This window comes from Elephas maximus, chromosome 14 (assembly GCF_024166365.1).
Source record: "Elephas maximus indicus isolate mEleMax1 chromosome 14, mEleMax1 primary haplotype, whole genome shotgun sequence".
Lineage (NCBI taxonomy): Eukaryota > Metazoa > Chordata > Mammalia > Proboscidea > Elephantidae > Elephas > Elephas maximus.
Genome location: NC_064832.1, coordinates 28,730,566 through 28,745,479, shown reverse-complemented (window position 1 = coordinate 28,745,479; position 14,914 = coordinate 28,730,566). Strand labels below are relative to the sequence as shown.

General features: G+C 36.4%; 1 protein-coding gene across 1 annotated transcript in view; it reads right to left on the bottom strand.

The window, feature by feature from the left end:
• Nucleotides 1-1,385: 1,385 nt before the first annotated feature.
• The window catches only part of KPNA3 (karyopherin subunit alpha 3), a 98,974-nt gene continuing 85,445 nt past the window's right edge, over nucleotides 1,386-14,914 (bottom strand). The window contains exons 12-17 of the mRNA XM_049852907.1: nucleotides 13,090-13,218; nucleotides 8,871-8,975; nucleotides 8,705-8,776; nucleotides 8,388-8,550; nucleotides 5,878-5,972; nucleotides 1,386-5,165 (exon numbers count right to left, since the gene is read on the bottom strand). Of these exons, the coding sequence (XP_049708864.1) occupies nucleotides 5,067-5,165; nucleotides 5,878-5,972; nucleotides 8,388-8,550; nucleotides 8,705-8,776; nucleotides 8,871-8,975; nucleotides 13,090-13,218 (663 nt within the window). The 3' untranslated portion in view covers nucleotides 1,386-5,066. The remainder of the gene's footprint in view (nucleotides 5,166-5,877; nucleotides 5,973-8,387; nucleotides 8,551-8,704; nucleotides 8,777-8,870; nucleotides 8,976-13,089; nucleotides 13,219-14,914) is intronic.

Genomic DNA, 14,914 nt, shown 5'->3' with positions numbered 1-14,914 from the left:
GCAGCACCTCCTGTATAGCACGGCTCAGCCATAGCTCTTCTGCTTTTAATCATTTCCAATACATGTCTACTGAACATCTAGAGTCCTGTGCTTAATCCAAAGGAATCTAAATCATGAACCACTTGGAATGGTGTAGATCTAGTCCTGAAGAACTTATCTTTTCAAAGTCTCAGTCCCACTATATCCAAGAAGCATTTCACTGTTTCCCTTCTCTGAACTTTGTTCTCATCTATTTCTACTTATTAAACTTAGAACACGTTCCTGCTAGTGGCAAAAACCGTTCTTTGAAGAACGGCCTGTCTCATCTACTGTTGTATTCTCCACCGTCCTCCGTCTGCTGCCCTATACTATTCACAAACGTGTAGATATTCCCAATTTTAAAACTAGTTAGCTAGTTTTTGCTATATGATTTAAACTAGTTTTATACTGCCTGTTTTCACTATTATTTAATTAATGGACCATCCATTAAATTAAAAAAATAAATAAATAAAATGGCTTCGCTTTCCCATCCAGACGTGCAGTTTCCTGAGGATGGGGCTAATCTCTCACAACGCTTCAAGAACTGGTTTTCAAACTATGATATGATTTTCTGGTCCAATGCTCGCTTTCCTCAGAGAACTAAGAGACCAACTAAAAATGTTTGAAAAACACTGCCACAGGGAAGCGTTGAGCAGATGGGTAAAATCTCATTTATAGGTAATTTCATGTTTTTCACCCAACCCTATTATGTATCCAAAGAATAATTCTAAGAGGGTAAACAGTTAACCATATTCTCATTTCTACTCTAAGCCATTTGCAATAGATGGGCCCCAGTAATACCACTAGCTCCCACAGACGGTGACCTGGAAACGGTTAGGCTCTGATTTCTCCTAAAACAGCAAATGAAGAAAAGATAGTTTGTCTCCTCTTTCTTTTTATCCTATGCATCTCAGGAAAGCCTAGAATTGTTCACACAACAAAACGTCATCTGAGTGGAGACGTTTTCCTCAGGAATTGAGGCCAGTTGTTCTCAACCAGGGGAGACTTTGCCCTCCCCCTCCCCGGGAACATTTGGCAATATATGGAGACATTTTTAGCTGTCATGACTGGGGGGAGAAGGGGTGCAACTGGCATCTAGTGGGTAGAGGCCAGGGATGCCACTAAGCATCCGACATGCACAGGAGAGATCCCCCACCAAAAAGGACTATCTGGCCTACAATGTCAGCAGTGCAGGGTTTAAGAAACCCTGATTTAAAGTTAGCACAGGGATTTTATGGGCAAATAAAGAGGCTGAGGATGTGACTATGGCTGCATTCCTACATCCCTTTCTCCAAATACTTTCTCTTGATATATATATATATATATATATATATGTTTTTTGTTGTTGTTATGATGCTTTAAGTGAAAGTTTACAAATCAAGTCAGTCTCTCATACAAAAATTTATATACACCTTGCAAAATACTCCTAGTTGCTCTCACCCTAATGACACAGCACACTTCTCTCCACCCTCTATTTCTGTGTTCATTTGGCCAACTTCTGTCCCTCTCTGCCTTCTCATCTCCCCTCCAGACAGGAGCTGCCCACATAGTCTCAGGTGTCTACTTGAGCCAAGAAGCTCACCCCTCACCAGTGTGATTTTCTGTCTTATAGTCCAGTCTAATCCCTGTCTGAAAAGTTGGCTTTGGGGATGGTTCCCTTGGGCTAACAGAAAGTCTGGGGACCATGACCTCTGGGGTCCTTCTAGTCTCAGTCAGATCATTAAGTCTGGTCTTTTTATGAGAATTTGAAGTCTGCATCCCACTGCTCTCCTGCTCCATCAGGGTATAGAGTATTTTCTGAGACTCATTCTATCTCTGTTTTTCAGCTGACTGATTCAAGTACACTTATATGATAGGTCACGCAGAACACTCCTTGGGTTATAATGCCTCCCTACTCATAGCTTAATGTACAGAAATTATACTCCCTTTCCCCAAATGGATCAACTAGGGTTAGAAAAATTAGTAACAATGACCCCAAGACAACTCTCAGCAATTAATCCCCTGAAAAGGATGACATTTCTGAAGGAAATTCTGGCAAGATTATATAGGAGTACTATCACATTTATTATATGCTGATTTTTTCAAAAATAATTTGAAGTAGCATTATATAACAGTAAAAATGTTTGTATACTTAAAAGTTTAGCTCCTCCTTTGTTGTTTCAATTAATTTGAGATTTCACTTTGAGCCACAATTTTTATCTAACAGGCTAAAGCTTGCAGGTTTCAATTATGATCTTTCATAGCTACATGTTTTCAAGGGTTAGACAAGACTTAAGGTCTTTTTTGTTTTTTGTTTGATGAAAGTCATAACCACACCACCTTTCAAATAAATGGCCCTTTTTTAGGGTACAGTATTTAAGTCTGAGACTCTGCACTACTTGTTATAAGGTACTCCTTAAGCTAGCAGTGCTATTGGTCATCCAGGTGCTGCGATAGTGGGAAAGGAGATATTAACACACAATGGAAGGCTGATTCATGATTCACCTCCTTTGTAGGTGATATGTGAAAAATAACTCCAAATTTAAATTTAACCACACAAAAGCAAAACTAAGCAATTACGTTTTTTTGAAATAAGTCCTTCACTGTTTTATCATATTTGATAGCAGCTTTTTTTTATTGGTTACAAAACCTAAGCCCATATACAAAATTAGGAACACATTTAGATGCCTCTTTTGAAAGAACGTTTTAGTCTTTAACTGAGTTAAAAAAAAAATAAAAACAATGCAATTTTTAAACACTGTTTTGAAAACTTAAAAGTGCAGCAATATAGTTTCCTTTATCTACGAAATGGTGTAATTCCAATTCAAAACCTGGTAAGGTCACAACAAATTGCATCAAGCCAATGCATACGCAGGGGTCTGCACTACTTGATGCTATTGTTCATTTAAATGTTAGTTTGCACTTAGAACACAAGAGGAAATAGCAATTGTTCACAGGAGAGGCCCGATTTTAATCTCAATGTGTGCAAAATTTGAAAGGTAACTGTCAGTGAGTATGAAGAGTCCAGAAGTAACTCAACTGGAAGGGGTACAATTCACAATATCAAGAAGATTTGGACTTCAAGGGTTTCACCGAAGTTTGTGACCTTAATTAGATTTGATTTTCTTATTCCTACTTTTAGTGAATGCCACACAGTTTCAAAAATTTAGACTATAGCGCCCGAATAGGATGCAGTTACCGTATGAAGCTTTAACTCAAAATCTGGATAACGAAAAAAAGGCACAATGAACTTCAACTCAATTTTATGTGCACAAGAGTTGAAAAATCTGAGCCACCTTAAAGAGAAATTGATTCTAAAATTTATAAAACCTATAAATAATCAGAGGCCAAACCACTATATTAAAACAGATTCTCTAGCAAGTAAAAATCTTGCAGTTTAAACATACGCTTGTATCCACTTTAGATACAAGACAAAACTCACTCTTTAAAGTGGCTCCACCTTGGCAGATACATATAGTTTTAATGAACGCACACCTGCTATGTGTTGTTTATCAGTGAAAAAAACCCCAGCTGATTCACGAAGCTCTGATGGCATCTGTCTCATCTTCATCACAGTAAATACACCCCCCACTGGATAACTACATTAGTTTGGACTTTCTATCCTTTCACATCAATGCATTGGGAAATTATACCCAGTAAACAATAGCAACAAAACCATTTTTGTGACAGCACAAATTATTCTGTTTTAAAATTTTCAAATCCATATTCTTTCATTAATAACTGGGTCAGACAATTTTACCAAAAGCAATGACTTTACATAGTAATACCAGATATTGCAGAATTATTTAAAGATCACTGAAAATCAGGTTTATGTTAAACAACTGCAGATTATTCCTCTACACAGATCCTTGTCTGAATGTTTTAATATGTGAATATGCATTTAGAATAGGATCTGAATTAACGCTTCCAATACTCAAGAAAATGAAGTCTTATGACACTTCTAAATAGTTGCTGGTTTGTTGCCAACCACATTATCAAAAGCACTGGTTACTAAGTAAAAAATAGTTTAAGACTAAAATTACAGTAAACATGAAAGCTCCACAGTTTAAACCCAACGTAAATCAACCATATCCAATTATCAATTTAAAACAAAAATATTAACTCCTGAAAGCTGAAAGCAAGATTTTTTTTTTTTTTTTTTAAACATCACCAATGGGTGTTTTAGACCTTTTCCCCCCTTTTATAGTTAGGGACTCTTGCTTTCACCTTACACAGAAGTTCAAGTCCATAACAGGTTGCAGCTCAGGTAAAATACCATGCACAGCATTTGATTACTTCAAAACAGCAGGAACACACAGGCTGGAGTGAGTGGTCAAATGGGGCTCGCTGTTCTCAAAATTTAGGTACAATGGCGAAAGCATTACCAGCCATATCTAAAGTTCTTCCTCCAACCCTGGCTTCTGAGGCAGATAAGAAACACATCAATTACTGGTAGATGAAGTACAGTTTTTTAAAACTTATCTGTTTAATCAATAACCAAGTTTTTTTTTTTTTTAATTTTTTTTAAGTTACTTATTTTGTGTGTCAGTTCCACCAATGAAAATCATTTGGCTTGTACTTTAAAATCTATTCTTCCACGTAAAGAGTATGAAAATATGTTTGTGGAGGACAATGATGGAGGCCCAGGTCAGACTGCACCTCTTTAGAGTCTTCCAGCATGTATATGCATCATACCAAAGGTTCTTGATCCACGGCGCACCATCTTCCAAAGGAGTATCAGTGCGCAGCCGACACGCCACCGTTATGGAATATTCTTAACTGTAGACTGTAGCTGTCAGCGTGTGGCACCAGGGAATGGGGAGGAAATAGGGTAGTTGAGATTGTTATGGAGAATTCTAAAACAGTTTAGGAAATCATGCATATGCATTTACAGTCCATGTTATAGTGACTTTTGGCAACTGCAAAGTGACTGAGACATGGCTTGCCTTAGAAGCATCAAAACGAAGAGGCATGTATGTTTTGGAGCCTTTGTTGTTGTTCTTGTTATTTGGTAGCCTTCTGGTGGTGCTTCATACTGAATGCGAGAGAGATGCTGCACTCAACTTAACTTAAAAATTAAATTCTTTTGTTTGAAGGTTGGCTGTTGGGTCAAAATTGTAAGTACCTCCTTGTGTGGCTTCAGGAATGAGGCTAGGGTCTTCATCGATCTATAAAAAGCAAGGAAAAAATCCTTATTATGTTATAATACCATATATACTGGTGTAAGCAGAATTAGTTTTTTATCTTTTAGGAAAGAATTCTGTATGAATGCTTTAGTCATAAAAACATGTTTCAGTAAATATGGAAGTGTTAATTTTATTAAGAAATTTAACAATTTAAAAAGTGGACACAGACTTCAACACTGCCCCTTGTTAAGCTCTCGTAGCTGTAGATTTATTTAACCTCTATGAACATCTCCGTGGAAGAAAAATGTGGCACAGTGGTCTTCTGTCAAGATTTACAGTCTCAGAAACCCTCTGGGGCAGTTCTACTCTGTCCTACAGGGTCACTATGAGTTGGAATCAGCTCAATGGCAATGGGTTTGGTTTGGGTTTTTATATCAACATATGTATAGTTTCTATAATTACTATTTCTTCCCAGTTAATAAATTATAAATGCAACAAGAATTATTTTCACAGTTTTACTTTTAATGAATTTTCAGACATAGTATATAAGAGAACTGATTGACAGAGAACAAACAATTTTTTGTTGTTATTTGGATTTCTTAAATAACTGGAAAGATTCTATCTAAGAGAATCTGATAGAATACAGTGTAAACTTTGGTTGTACTAATGATAAAAGGAAAATTCTTAGTAATATTTACATTATGTGTAGGTTTTAATTTACATGCAAACATGCCCTATTTTAATATATACTTACATCATCACCAGAGAAATACTGATCTATGATTTCAAAGGCTAATTTATAAATATCTTCATTTTCGTGTTGCTGTAAAACTTCAATTTTTTCCAAGCCTGATAAAATAAAACAAACAAAATAGCTAAGCAGCTACTAATCAAAACTATGATCATTTTAATTATGGCAAATTAAAAGGGATTTGGAGCAGTTCCTCTCCCCCCACTCCCCAAAAATGATAGTTTGTCTAAAAAACAGCTTAAAAACCTAAGCTGCTCTGGTTGGAGACCAGCAGCCCACTAATTTCTCCCTCCTTAGAAGCCCTTTAGGTATACTGGTCCCTGAGGTAGACAATCTAAAAAATACCTGAACACTCTATTTGACAGAGGAGGGAGCCATGGCACAGAGACATAAAGGGATATATCCCCAGTTACATAGCAAGCAAGCTAGGGACAGAACTAGAACTGTGATCACCGCAGACTGCTTTTACACAACCATACTGTCTCACGCAGTAATTTTTATCTTTTCTTGGTTTTCTCAATGTCATTACTTTTGTATAACTACAAAAGTATGTTTTAAGAAACTTAATGATTAACTGACACAAACAGAAGATAAAACTTTAAATTTGAAAAAAATTATTTTTAGGAAATCAGTAGGGCACTTGTGTCCTATAGCCACAATGAAACTGGAAAATAATTGTTTCAGAACAGTAATCATAGAATGCCTTCATTTATATTTCCAACATACTGACTCCTGGCATCAGATATACAAGTCTACAAATTTACATCTCAGTAATAAATATTATTCCTTGAAATTTCCTTTTGGCTAGGTTATTTTAAAATAGTAACTTTCTTTTCTTTATATAGTAATATAAAGTCAGAAAAATGGGAAAACAAGTGCCAAAGATAATGGATGTAAAATGCTTTAATTATAAAATGTTAATATGCATTTTTATTTTCAGTATTACTCCCATAAAAACCAAAAAACCAAACCCAGTGCTGTCGAGTCGATTCCAACTCATAGCGACCCTACAGGACAGACTAGAACTGCCCCAAAGAGTTTCCAAGGGGCGCCTGGTGGATTTGAACTGCTGACCCTTTGGTTTGCAGCCATAACACTTAACCACTATGCCACCAGGGTTCCAGAAGCAATTATGTTAATAAAAAGCCAAAGAGTTAACAATTCTGACAGTTACTCAAACTCTTCCAGTTGTTAAGAAGCGGATTAAAATGCTAATTTTAAATTATCTTAAAAAGTAAAACACCTTAAAACCAAAACAAGCACTGGATCAATACTAAGAAAGATATGGATTTTAACTTTCCTTCTATTACTAACAACTTATGTGACCTTGAACAACGCTCAATATCTCAGGGATAATTTCTTCTTGCTAAGAAAACCCTTTTGGTCTGAATTTTCATGATGCCACAGCATTTGTTTTCTTTTTTAAAAAAAAACCAAACTGGTAGTATAATCATCCAAATTATCAATAAAATGCAAAAAATAAAATATGACATAATGGTAAATTCATCTAAGGTTTGGCCAATTTTATATATTGAACAGGGACCTGTAAAAATAGAATTTTGAAACGTCTGCGCATATCTCATTGTCAGAGAAACAATGGTCCGGTATTTCAAATCAGAGTTCTTTCTCATATTAAAATTTCCAAGTAACTTCTGTAGTAGTAACTTAAGCATGCGGTTAGAGCAAATCATTAAGAACCACTGTAAGTCAGAGAGGTGAAAGGAAACACCTAGACTCAGAAATCATTAGTCTTTTCCAACAATATGGAAGAGTACCATATTTTTACACTAGGCATTTGTTTGCTGGCTGCGACCCCCGCCCCTTAGATATTTTTGGAAACACACTATGCTAATTTTTCTACAGCAACATGTGCAGGAGGACTGGCATGGGTGTGCTTGCGAGGGAGCCTTCCGGGGGAGGGCGCAGTCAGCAAACAAACAGTATTTCCCCAAGTGGGGTCTGCAGAATCACAGGAGAATAGGTATAATGTAAAAAAAGGTGTTTCAATCTCAAGAAGTTTCAGGAATGCTGGGTTAGACAAAGCGCACAAGTTTCTCTAATGCAGAGGTTCTCAGAGCTTTTAACTTGCTCTCAAACATTGTGACTTCCAGAGAAGCATTACCGTATTTTCCACGAATAATGCACCCACACGTATAACGTGCATAGCAGGCCTGGAAAATAATTCGTGAGGAGGCTGCACGGTTGGCAAAAACAAAACAAAACAAAACAAAGTGTATCCTATGCATTATCTGCATAAAAATATGGTAGTGTTTTATAAAAATCAATGTGAATCTCTAGGAGGGAACTTCAGAACCAGTTTTTGTAAACTGGACAAATGTTTTCTGGACAACCCTTCTGGAATGCTGATATAGAGAATAAAGAATAGCAACCTATTCTGATGACTTAATAGCAATGTATTCTAACAGTTTACATTTCTAATAAGTTATCCTTAAAGGAACTGATGTTTTAGAGTTCCAAGTTCAACTATATTTCTTCATTCGATTCATCCTTACCTCCACATTCTTCTATTATTTCAGCTATTGTGCTTGCTTCATCACCAGCCATTATCAGGATGTTTTTCAGACCATCTAGAACCACCTGAACAACTTGAGAATCTTTTACTGACAGCAAATTACAGAATGGTGGTATTACATTCTGTTGTACAAGGTACTCAACCTGAACAAAAGAGAAGAAATATTTTCATTTATAGAGTATCTTTTCCCCCAGAAGAACACAGTAAAGGGATTAGAAACAATCAGCAACTCCTAACCGTATAAGAGTAGTGTACTTTCCAATATTAACAATCATAATAGAGTTTTTTCAAACTCACCTGATCTTTTCTGCCACTTATTGTTAAGTTGCTAATCGCCCAAGCAGCTTCTTTTTGTGTTCCAAAGTCCCCCTGGAGGTTGAGAAAGAAATCATAAAATGAATTTTTTACCCCAAAAGTCTTGTTATAATACATTAATAGACATAATGAACTCTGTATGACTGACCTTAGCAAGCTGATGAATAATCATAGGTATTAATCCAGCATCTATTACAGCTTGAACCTGTTGCTGGTTGCCTGCAGTTATGTTGGAAAGGAACCAAACTGCTTCCTATAATTGAACAAAACACAGGACACCTTTATTTGGAAAATTATATCTTTAACACTTTTATGTTTTTTTATTTTAACATACTTTACATATGCAGTAACAAAATCACCTGAGCTGTGTTAAGGAGACTGCATCTAAAAAGCGATTAGGTTATAACAAATTCCTATCTTTAAAAAAGTTATAAGGAAGCTTCCATTCATACTATTTCGGCCCCATTAACCTGGCATGTATTTCTTCAATAACATATATGCTTACTATAAGCCAGGCACCATTCTAGGCACTGCTGACACAGCAGTGAACAAAATGGACAAAAACCTTTGCTCATGGATTTACATTACTGTGCATTAAGAACAACAAAAGAACCCAAACCCATTGCCATCGAGTCAATTCTGACTCACAGTGACCCTACAGGACAGAGCAGAACTTCCCCATGGGGTTTCCAACAGCGGCTGGTAGATTTGAACTGCTGACTTTTTGGTTAGCAGCCAAGCTCTTAACCACTGTGCCATAAGCACCCTGTAAAAGGCAGGTGGTAGAAATAAATTTAAGAGTGACTTTCCTAATACTTTGTTAAAACTACTTCTAATAAAAGTGAATTTTTATTTAAAAAATACTTACAAGATACAGTCATTTAATTATTTCATAGAAATCAGCATCTAATGTCACAAATGTTAATTCCAGGAAAAGCCAGTTGAGACTAAGTATTCCTACTAGTTTTCTTTTTTATTGTGATAAAAATATATGTAGTATTTACCAATTCAACATCTTTTACCTGTACATCATTCAGTGACAATGATTATGTTCACTGTGTTGTGCAAACATGACCACTATCCATTTCCAAATTATTCCCACCACCATTAACAGAAAGTCAGTGCCCCCCAAGCAAGGACCCCCCTTTTTCCCCTTCCCTCCCACTCCTGGTAACGACTAATAAACTTTGGTCTCTGTGTATGTGCCTATTTCATATAAATGGGATTGCCCTTTTGTGACTGGCTAATTTCACTCAGCATCATGTTTTCAAGATTCATTCATGTTGTAGCATATATTGAGAATTCACTTCTCTTTATGACTCAGTAATATTCCACTGTACGTAGAGACTGGTATTTTATTTATTCATCTGTTGATGGATATATCAGTCATTTCTACCTTTTGACTACTGTGAATAACGCTGCAATGAACACTGATGTGAGGTATTTCTGGTATTTTAATTTCTCAAGGGAAACACCATCATTACATACATGCTCTGGGGGTGAAAATTATGATATTTGTTTCTCCAGCAGAGGACAAAACCAATTTACCTAAGATCCAACCTTTCTTTCAATTAATTTAGGGATCTGAAGATAAGTATATTCAGGTAGTCCATAAATGAAAGATAAAAACAGTATAATTACAGCTGACTTGTTATTATTAACTATAAGAGGCTAAGGATTTAAGCAACAGTACTACAGATGTCCTGGGTTTTTTGTTATCATAACTACAAAAAACAAAATACACTTAATCTAACAGATTTATTATAATTTTAGTGTCAAATGTGTATCTTCTTCCTCCTCCACCACTTAAAGAACTGATTGTAAATTCATTTTGCCATCTGTTATCGATCGAATTGTGTCCCCCAAAAATGTATGTCAACTTGGCTAGACCGTGATTCCCAGCGCTGTGTGGTTGCCCACCATTTTGTGATCTGATGTGATTATTCTATGTGCTGTAAATCCTACCTCTAGGATGTTAATGAGGCAGGATTAGAGGCAGTTATGTTAATAAGGCAGGACTCAATCTATAGGATTAGATTGTATCTTGAGTCAATCTCTTTTGAACTATAAAAGAGAGCAGGGAGCAGAGGAGGGGGACCTCATGCTACCAAGAAAAGAAGCTCTGGGAGCAGAGCACATCCTTTGGACCTGGGGTCTTTGTGCTGAGAAGCTCAACTGGGGGAAGACTGATGACAAGGACCTTTCCCCAGAACCGAAAGAGAGAGAAAGCCGTCCCCTGGAGCTGGCACCCTAAATTCAGACTTCTAGCCTCCTAGACCATGAGAGAAAAAATTTCTGTTTATTAAGGCCATCCACTTGTGGTATTTCTGTTATAGCAGCACTAGGTAACTAAGACACCATCCAACTATGGTAATATGTTAATAATTGGTGAATCTGTGTTATAGTAATTGGTTGTTCACTGTACTAATCTTGCAAATGTTTTGAAGGTTTGAAAATTTTCAAACAAATGTAGAAGAAAAAAGCAAGTTGGTAACTTCTACCTCTAGGGTCCCATTGTAGTCCCAAAGATGTAAATAACACAGATGCTCAGGGTGTAAAGTATTGGAAGCAATGGACCACTAGCTGAAGTTAAGTAGGTATCTATGCTAAAATTAATTCTATTAAACATATTATGTAAATTAAATATTTCAGTATTTTAGTTTCCAAATATAAAACTCATCTCTATTATTGAAATTTCTATAGTAAAAATAACAGACCTAGAGTCTGAAAGTCTCTAGCTTCTTTCCCTTCACTGGAACAAATGTGTCTATAAAATGTGAATGTCAACAACATACTTTTCCATAGGAATCTGTCATGTTATACTCAAGCAACTACATAAATAGAATTATGACATGGAAGAGGAAAGATCAATTCTGCTAGAGTTGGGGATCATGGCACTTCAGGCAGATAAAGATGTATCCAACAAATACCTGACCACCATTTTTATGACTGTTGCTGCACTAGACAATGGTGATGAAACACTGTGGTGGGAGGACTCGGTCACAAAGGTGACTGAAAATGGCCATTCAGAGAATGGCAAATAGTGAGCAGGAGAAAAAAAAAAAACTCATTGCCGTCGAGTCCATTCCAACTGATAGCAACCCTACAGGACTGAGTAGAACTGCCCCCAGAGTATGACAGAAGATATGAAATGAAGGCTGGAAAGGAAAGGTAGAGAACAGATCACAAAGAACCTATATCACACAGAAGAATCTATTCTTTATCCTAAAGATATGGGGAGAACTTTAAGTAAAAGAATGATACCATTTGTGTTTTTTAAAGGATGGCAAACAACAGCAAATGATTCTGTTCTCCTCCAAAGTAATCTGCCAAGGGACGTCTGCCAGGAAACCAGCTGATTTACACAACCCACTGCTTCCCACTCTGTCGTCATCATGTTCTTACCTGATTTACCACTGCGTAACTCATCTGTCTCTTCTTCCTCTTGGGAAAAAAATACACAGCAGTCTTCTATCTGAGAACTATCTTCCATACATATGCATATGCTTTTGTTCCTGAGTGAGCTCATTACTTAAGTACATATACAATTAATAGTAATTTTGTATCTCAAGCTTGAAATCTTTAAAAGAAAAATTTTTTATGATCTTTTAATTTCGGTGTTCCATCTTCGGCTCCAAATCTAATTTTGTAGGGAGGTTAATTTATGATATCTCTATTTGTTTATAAAAAATATCAGCCATTTAAGTGCCAAATTTTGTATGCACTTGACCTAGTGGCTATAATTTACTGCTTGTTGGTATTACTCAATATATTTAAGTTAGAAAAAAAAATCTAAAAATATTGTTTATTCTGTGATGATCACAGCAACACTTATAAGAAGCAATTAAAGTTGAAAAAAAAAGAAACTTCAAACAATTGCAAAGGTGATTTGAAGTTAATTCTCATCTTATCTGCATTGGTTTTGAAGAAAAACCACAACAGAAGTAGAAACAACCAGAAAACAAAAACTAAGCCCGCTGCCATTGAGTCGATTCTGACTCATTGGGACCCTATAGGACAAAGTAGAACTGCCCCAATAGGGTTTCCAAGGCTGTAAATCTTTATGGAAGCCGACTGTCACATCTTTTTCCTGCGGAGTGGCCGGTGGGTTTAGACTGCTGACCTTTCTGTTAGCAGCCGAGTGCTTTAACCACTGCATCATCAGAGCTCTTCAGTATACTCGTAGTCCAATCTAATTATAAGAACATAACACAGGCCCCAAACCAAATGTTTTCTCATTACCTCCCTTTGAACCACTGATCTTACGGTTAGCAGCAAAGTGCTTTAACCCAACAGAAACAAGGGGGCAGCTAAATGATATAAACAAAGCGAGAACAATAGAGTGCTGAAGACAGTGTATGCCTTACCTTATTGATCTTCTCTTTTGGGTGTGATAAGAGATTAGGGAAGTGTGACAGGACATCACAGTTGAGAACAACCTGGGTCTGCTCATCAGTGCCAGTCACTATGTTGCCAACAGCTCTGAGTGCTGCCGTCTAGAGTGGGGACACAGTATCTCTGTAAGTTTATTTATTTACTTATGATGAAACTGATTTTTCATCATCTTGAGAAAATGTAAACAGTAAATAACATTTATTTCATCCTCACACAAAGTATTAAACAGAACTGAGAGGAATTCTGAATTTTAAACAAGTCACTTGTAAAAAATATTTCATGGAAAAACTATGTGGGCAATTGATTAAAAAAAAACCCAAAAAATTTTAAAAAAGAAATTACAATAAAAAACCTAAAGGCCCATTTTAAATAGCTATTTTAATCTATTCCTAAAGTTTTATCTCCTTAAAAGTGTTTTATTATCCACCAGTGTCTGTCTGCCGTTAGAGTGCTGGCTGAAAATGAGGTCAGTGCTGGGCAAGTCACTCCGCTCCTCTGTTCAGTGGAACCGCAGACAAGAACATGTATGTCTCAGGTGGCCCTCTGTGCTTCCTCAGCACCCACCTCTGTAATGACACAACACAGCCAACTAAAAACACTGGCTCATCTGTCTGTTCTATCCAACCCTTGAGGTCTGAAGCTCTTCAAGGACAAAAACCATTTTTTATTTGAATCGGCAGTCTTATCACAAAGTACCATGCATGGTACACAGTAGGTGTTCATTAAATGCTTACTGAATGAACAAATAAATGAAGAGTCCTGGATTATAGTTATATTCTAGTTATATGCTCTTAAAAGTCACTTTATTTGAGGACTTTTGCAATGAGATATTCCAAAGTAATACAGATGTAAAGAATCATACATGTTACATATTATTTTAACTTTGGGATTTCATAGACTATGAAAAAAATTTTTTTCATTCTTTATTAAGGGCAGGAACAGAGAACCTTGTATGGTTAGCAGCTTTTATTTATAAAGAGGGTTGTTAAAAAACATCTACCATGTTTTATCGTTCCATAAAATAACATCCTGACATGAAAAAAGGCACTACAGACAATGCCAGAATGAAGACATTCTATTCCCAAAAGGACTTGTGTGCGCTAGTTCAGGTATGAACAGGTGTGTAGTCACTCTACATTGTCCTTGATATTCTCGATTTAAGTGCTGTTCTGAAATTCAGGTATAACAGCTAGAGAGAACAGAAAAATCAGGAGCAGAAAGAAGAGAGATTTGACTTAAAATATTCAACAAAAACAGCTAAAGAAGAGTGGAGGAACAGATGATAAAAGAATGACAGGTAATTTCTGAAGCTGAGTGATGGGAACATTGGGGTTCATTATATTTCTACTTTTACGCACATCTGAAAATTTCCAATAAAATGTTAAAAGAGAGAGAGGGATTTCAAAGACATGCTAAGTTACTGTGTACACTAACATAACAACTCAGTCAATATTTATGGAGTGCCTACTGTATGACAGGGGCCACTTTAAGCACAGAGATAACGATGAAAAGATATTTACTACACTCTTGAGAAACTCTGAATCCAATGACCATAGTAGTTAAGATAATGTAGTAAATTATAAAAATAGAAATGTTATTTCTAAAAAAAAAAACAGCAGTTCCTCTTCTGGGGAAGGTGAGGGAAAGTTTCTCTGGAGAAATACTGCTGAGCCCTGCAGGTTATCTCCCACACAAAGTGTGTAGTGGGGGACACTCCAGGCGTAAGAGCCAGATGCTTGTTAGTGTAGGGGATGACAGCATTCTTCGTTAAGTACGTGGACATGTACGGCTGAGGTA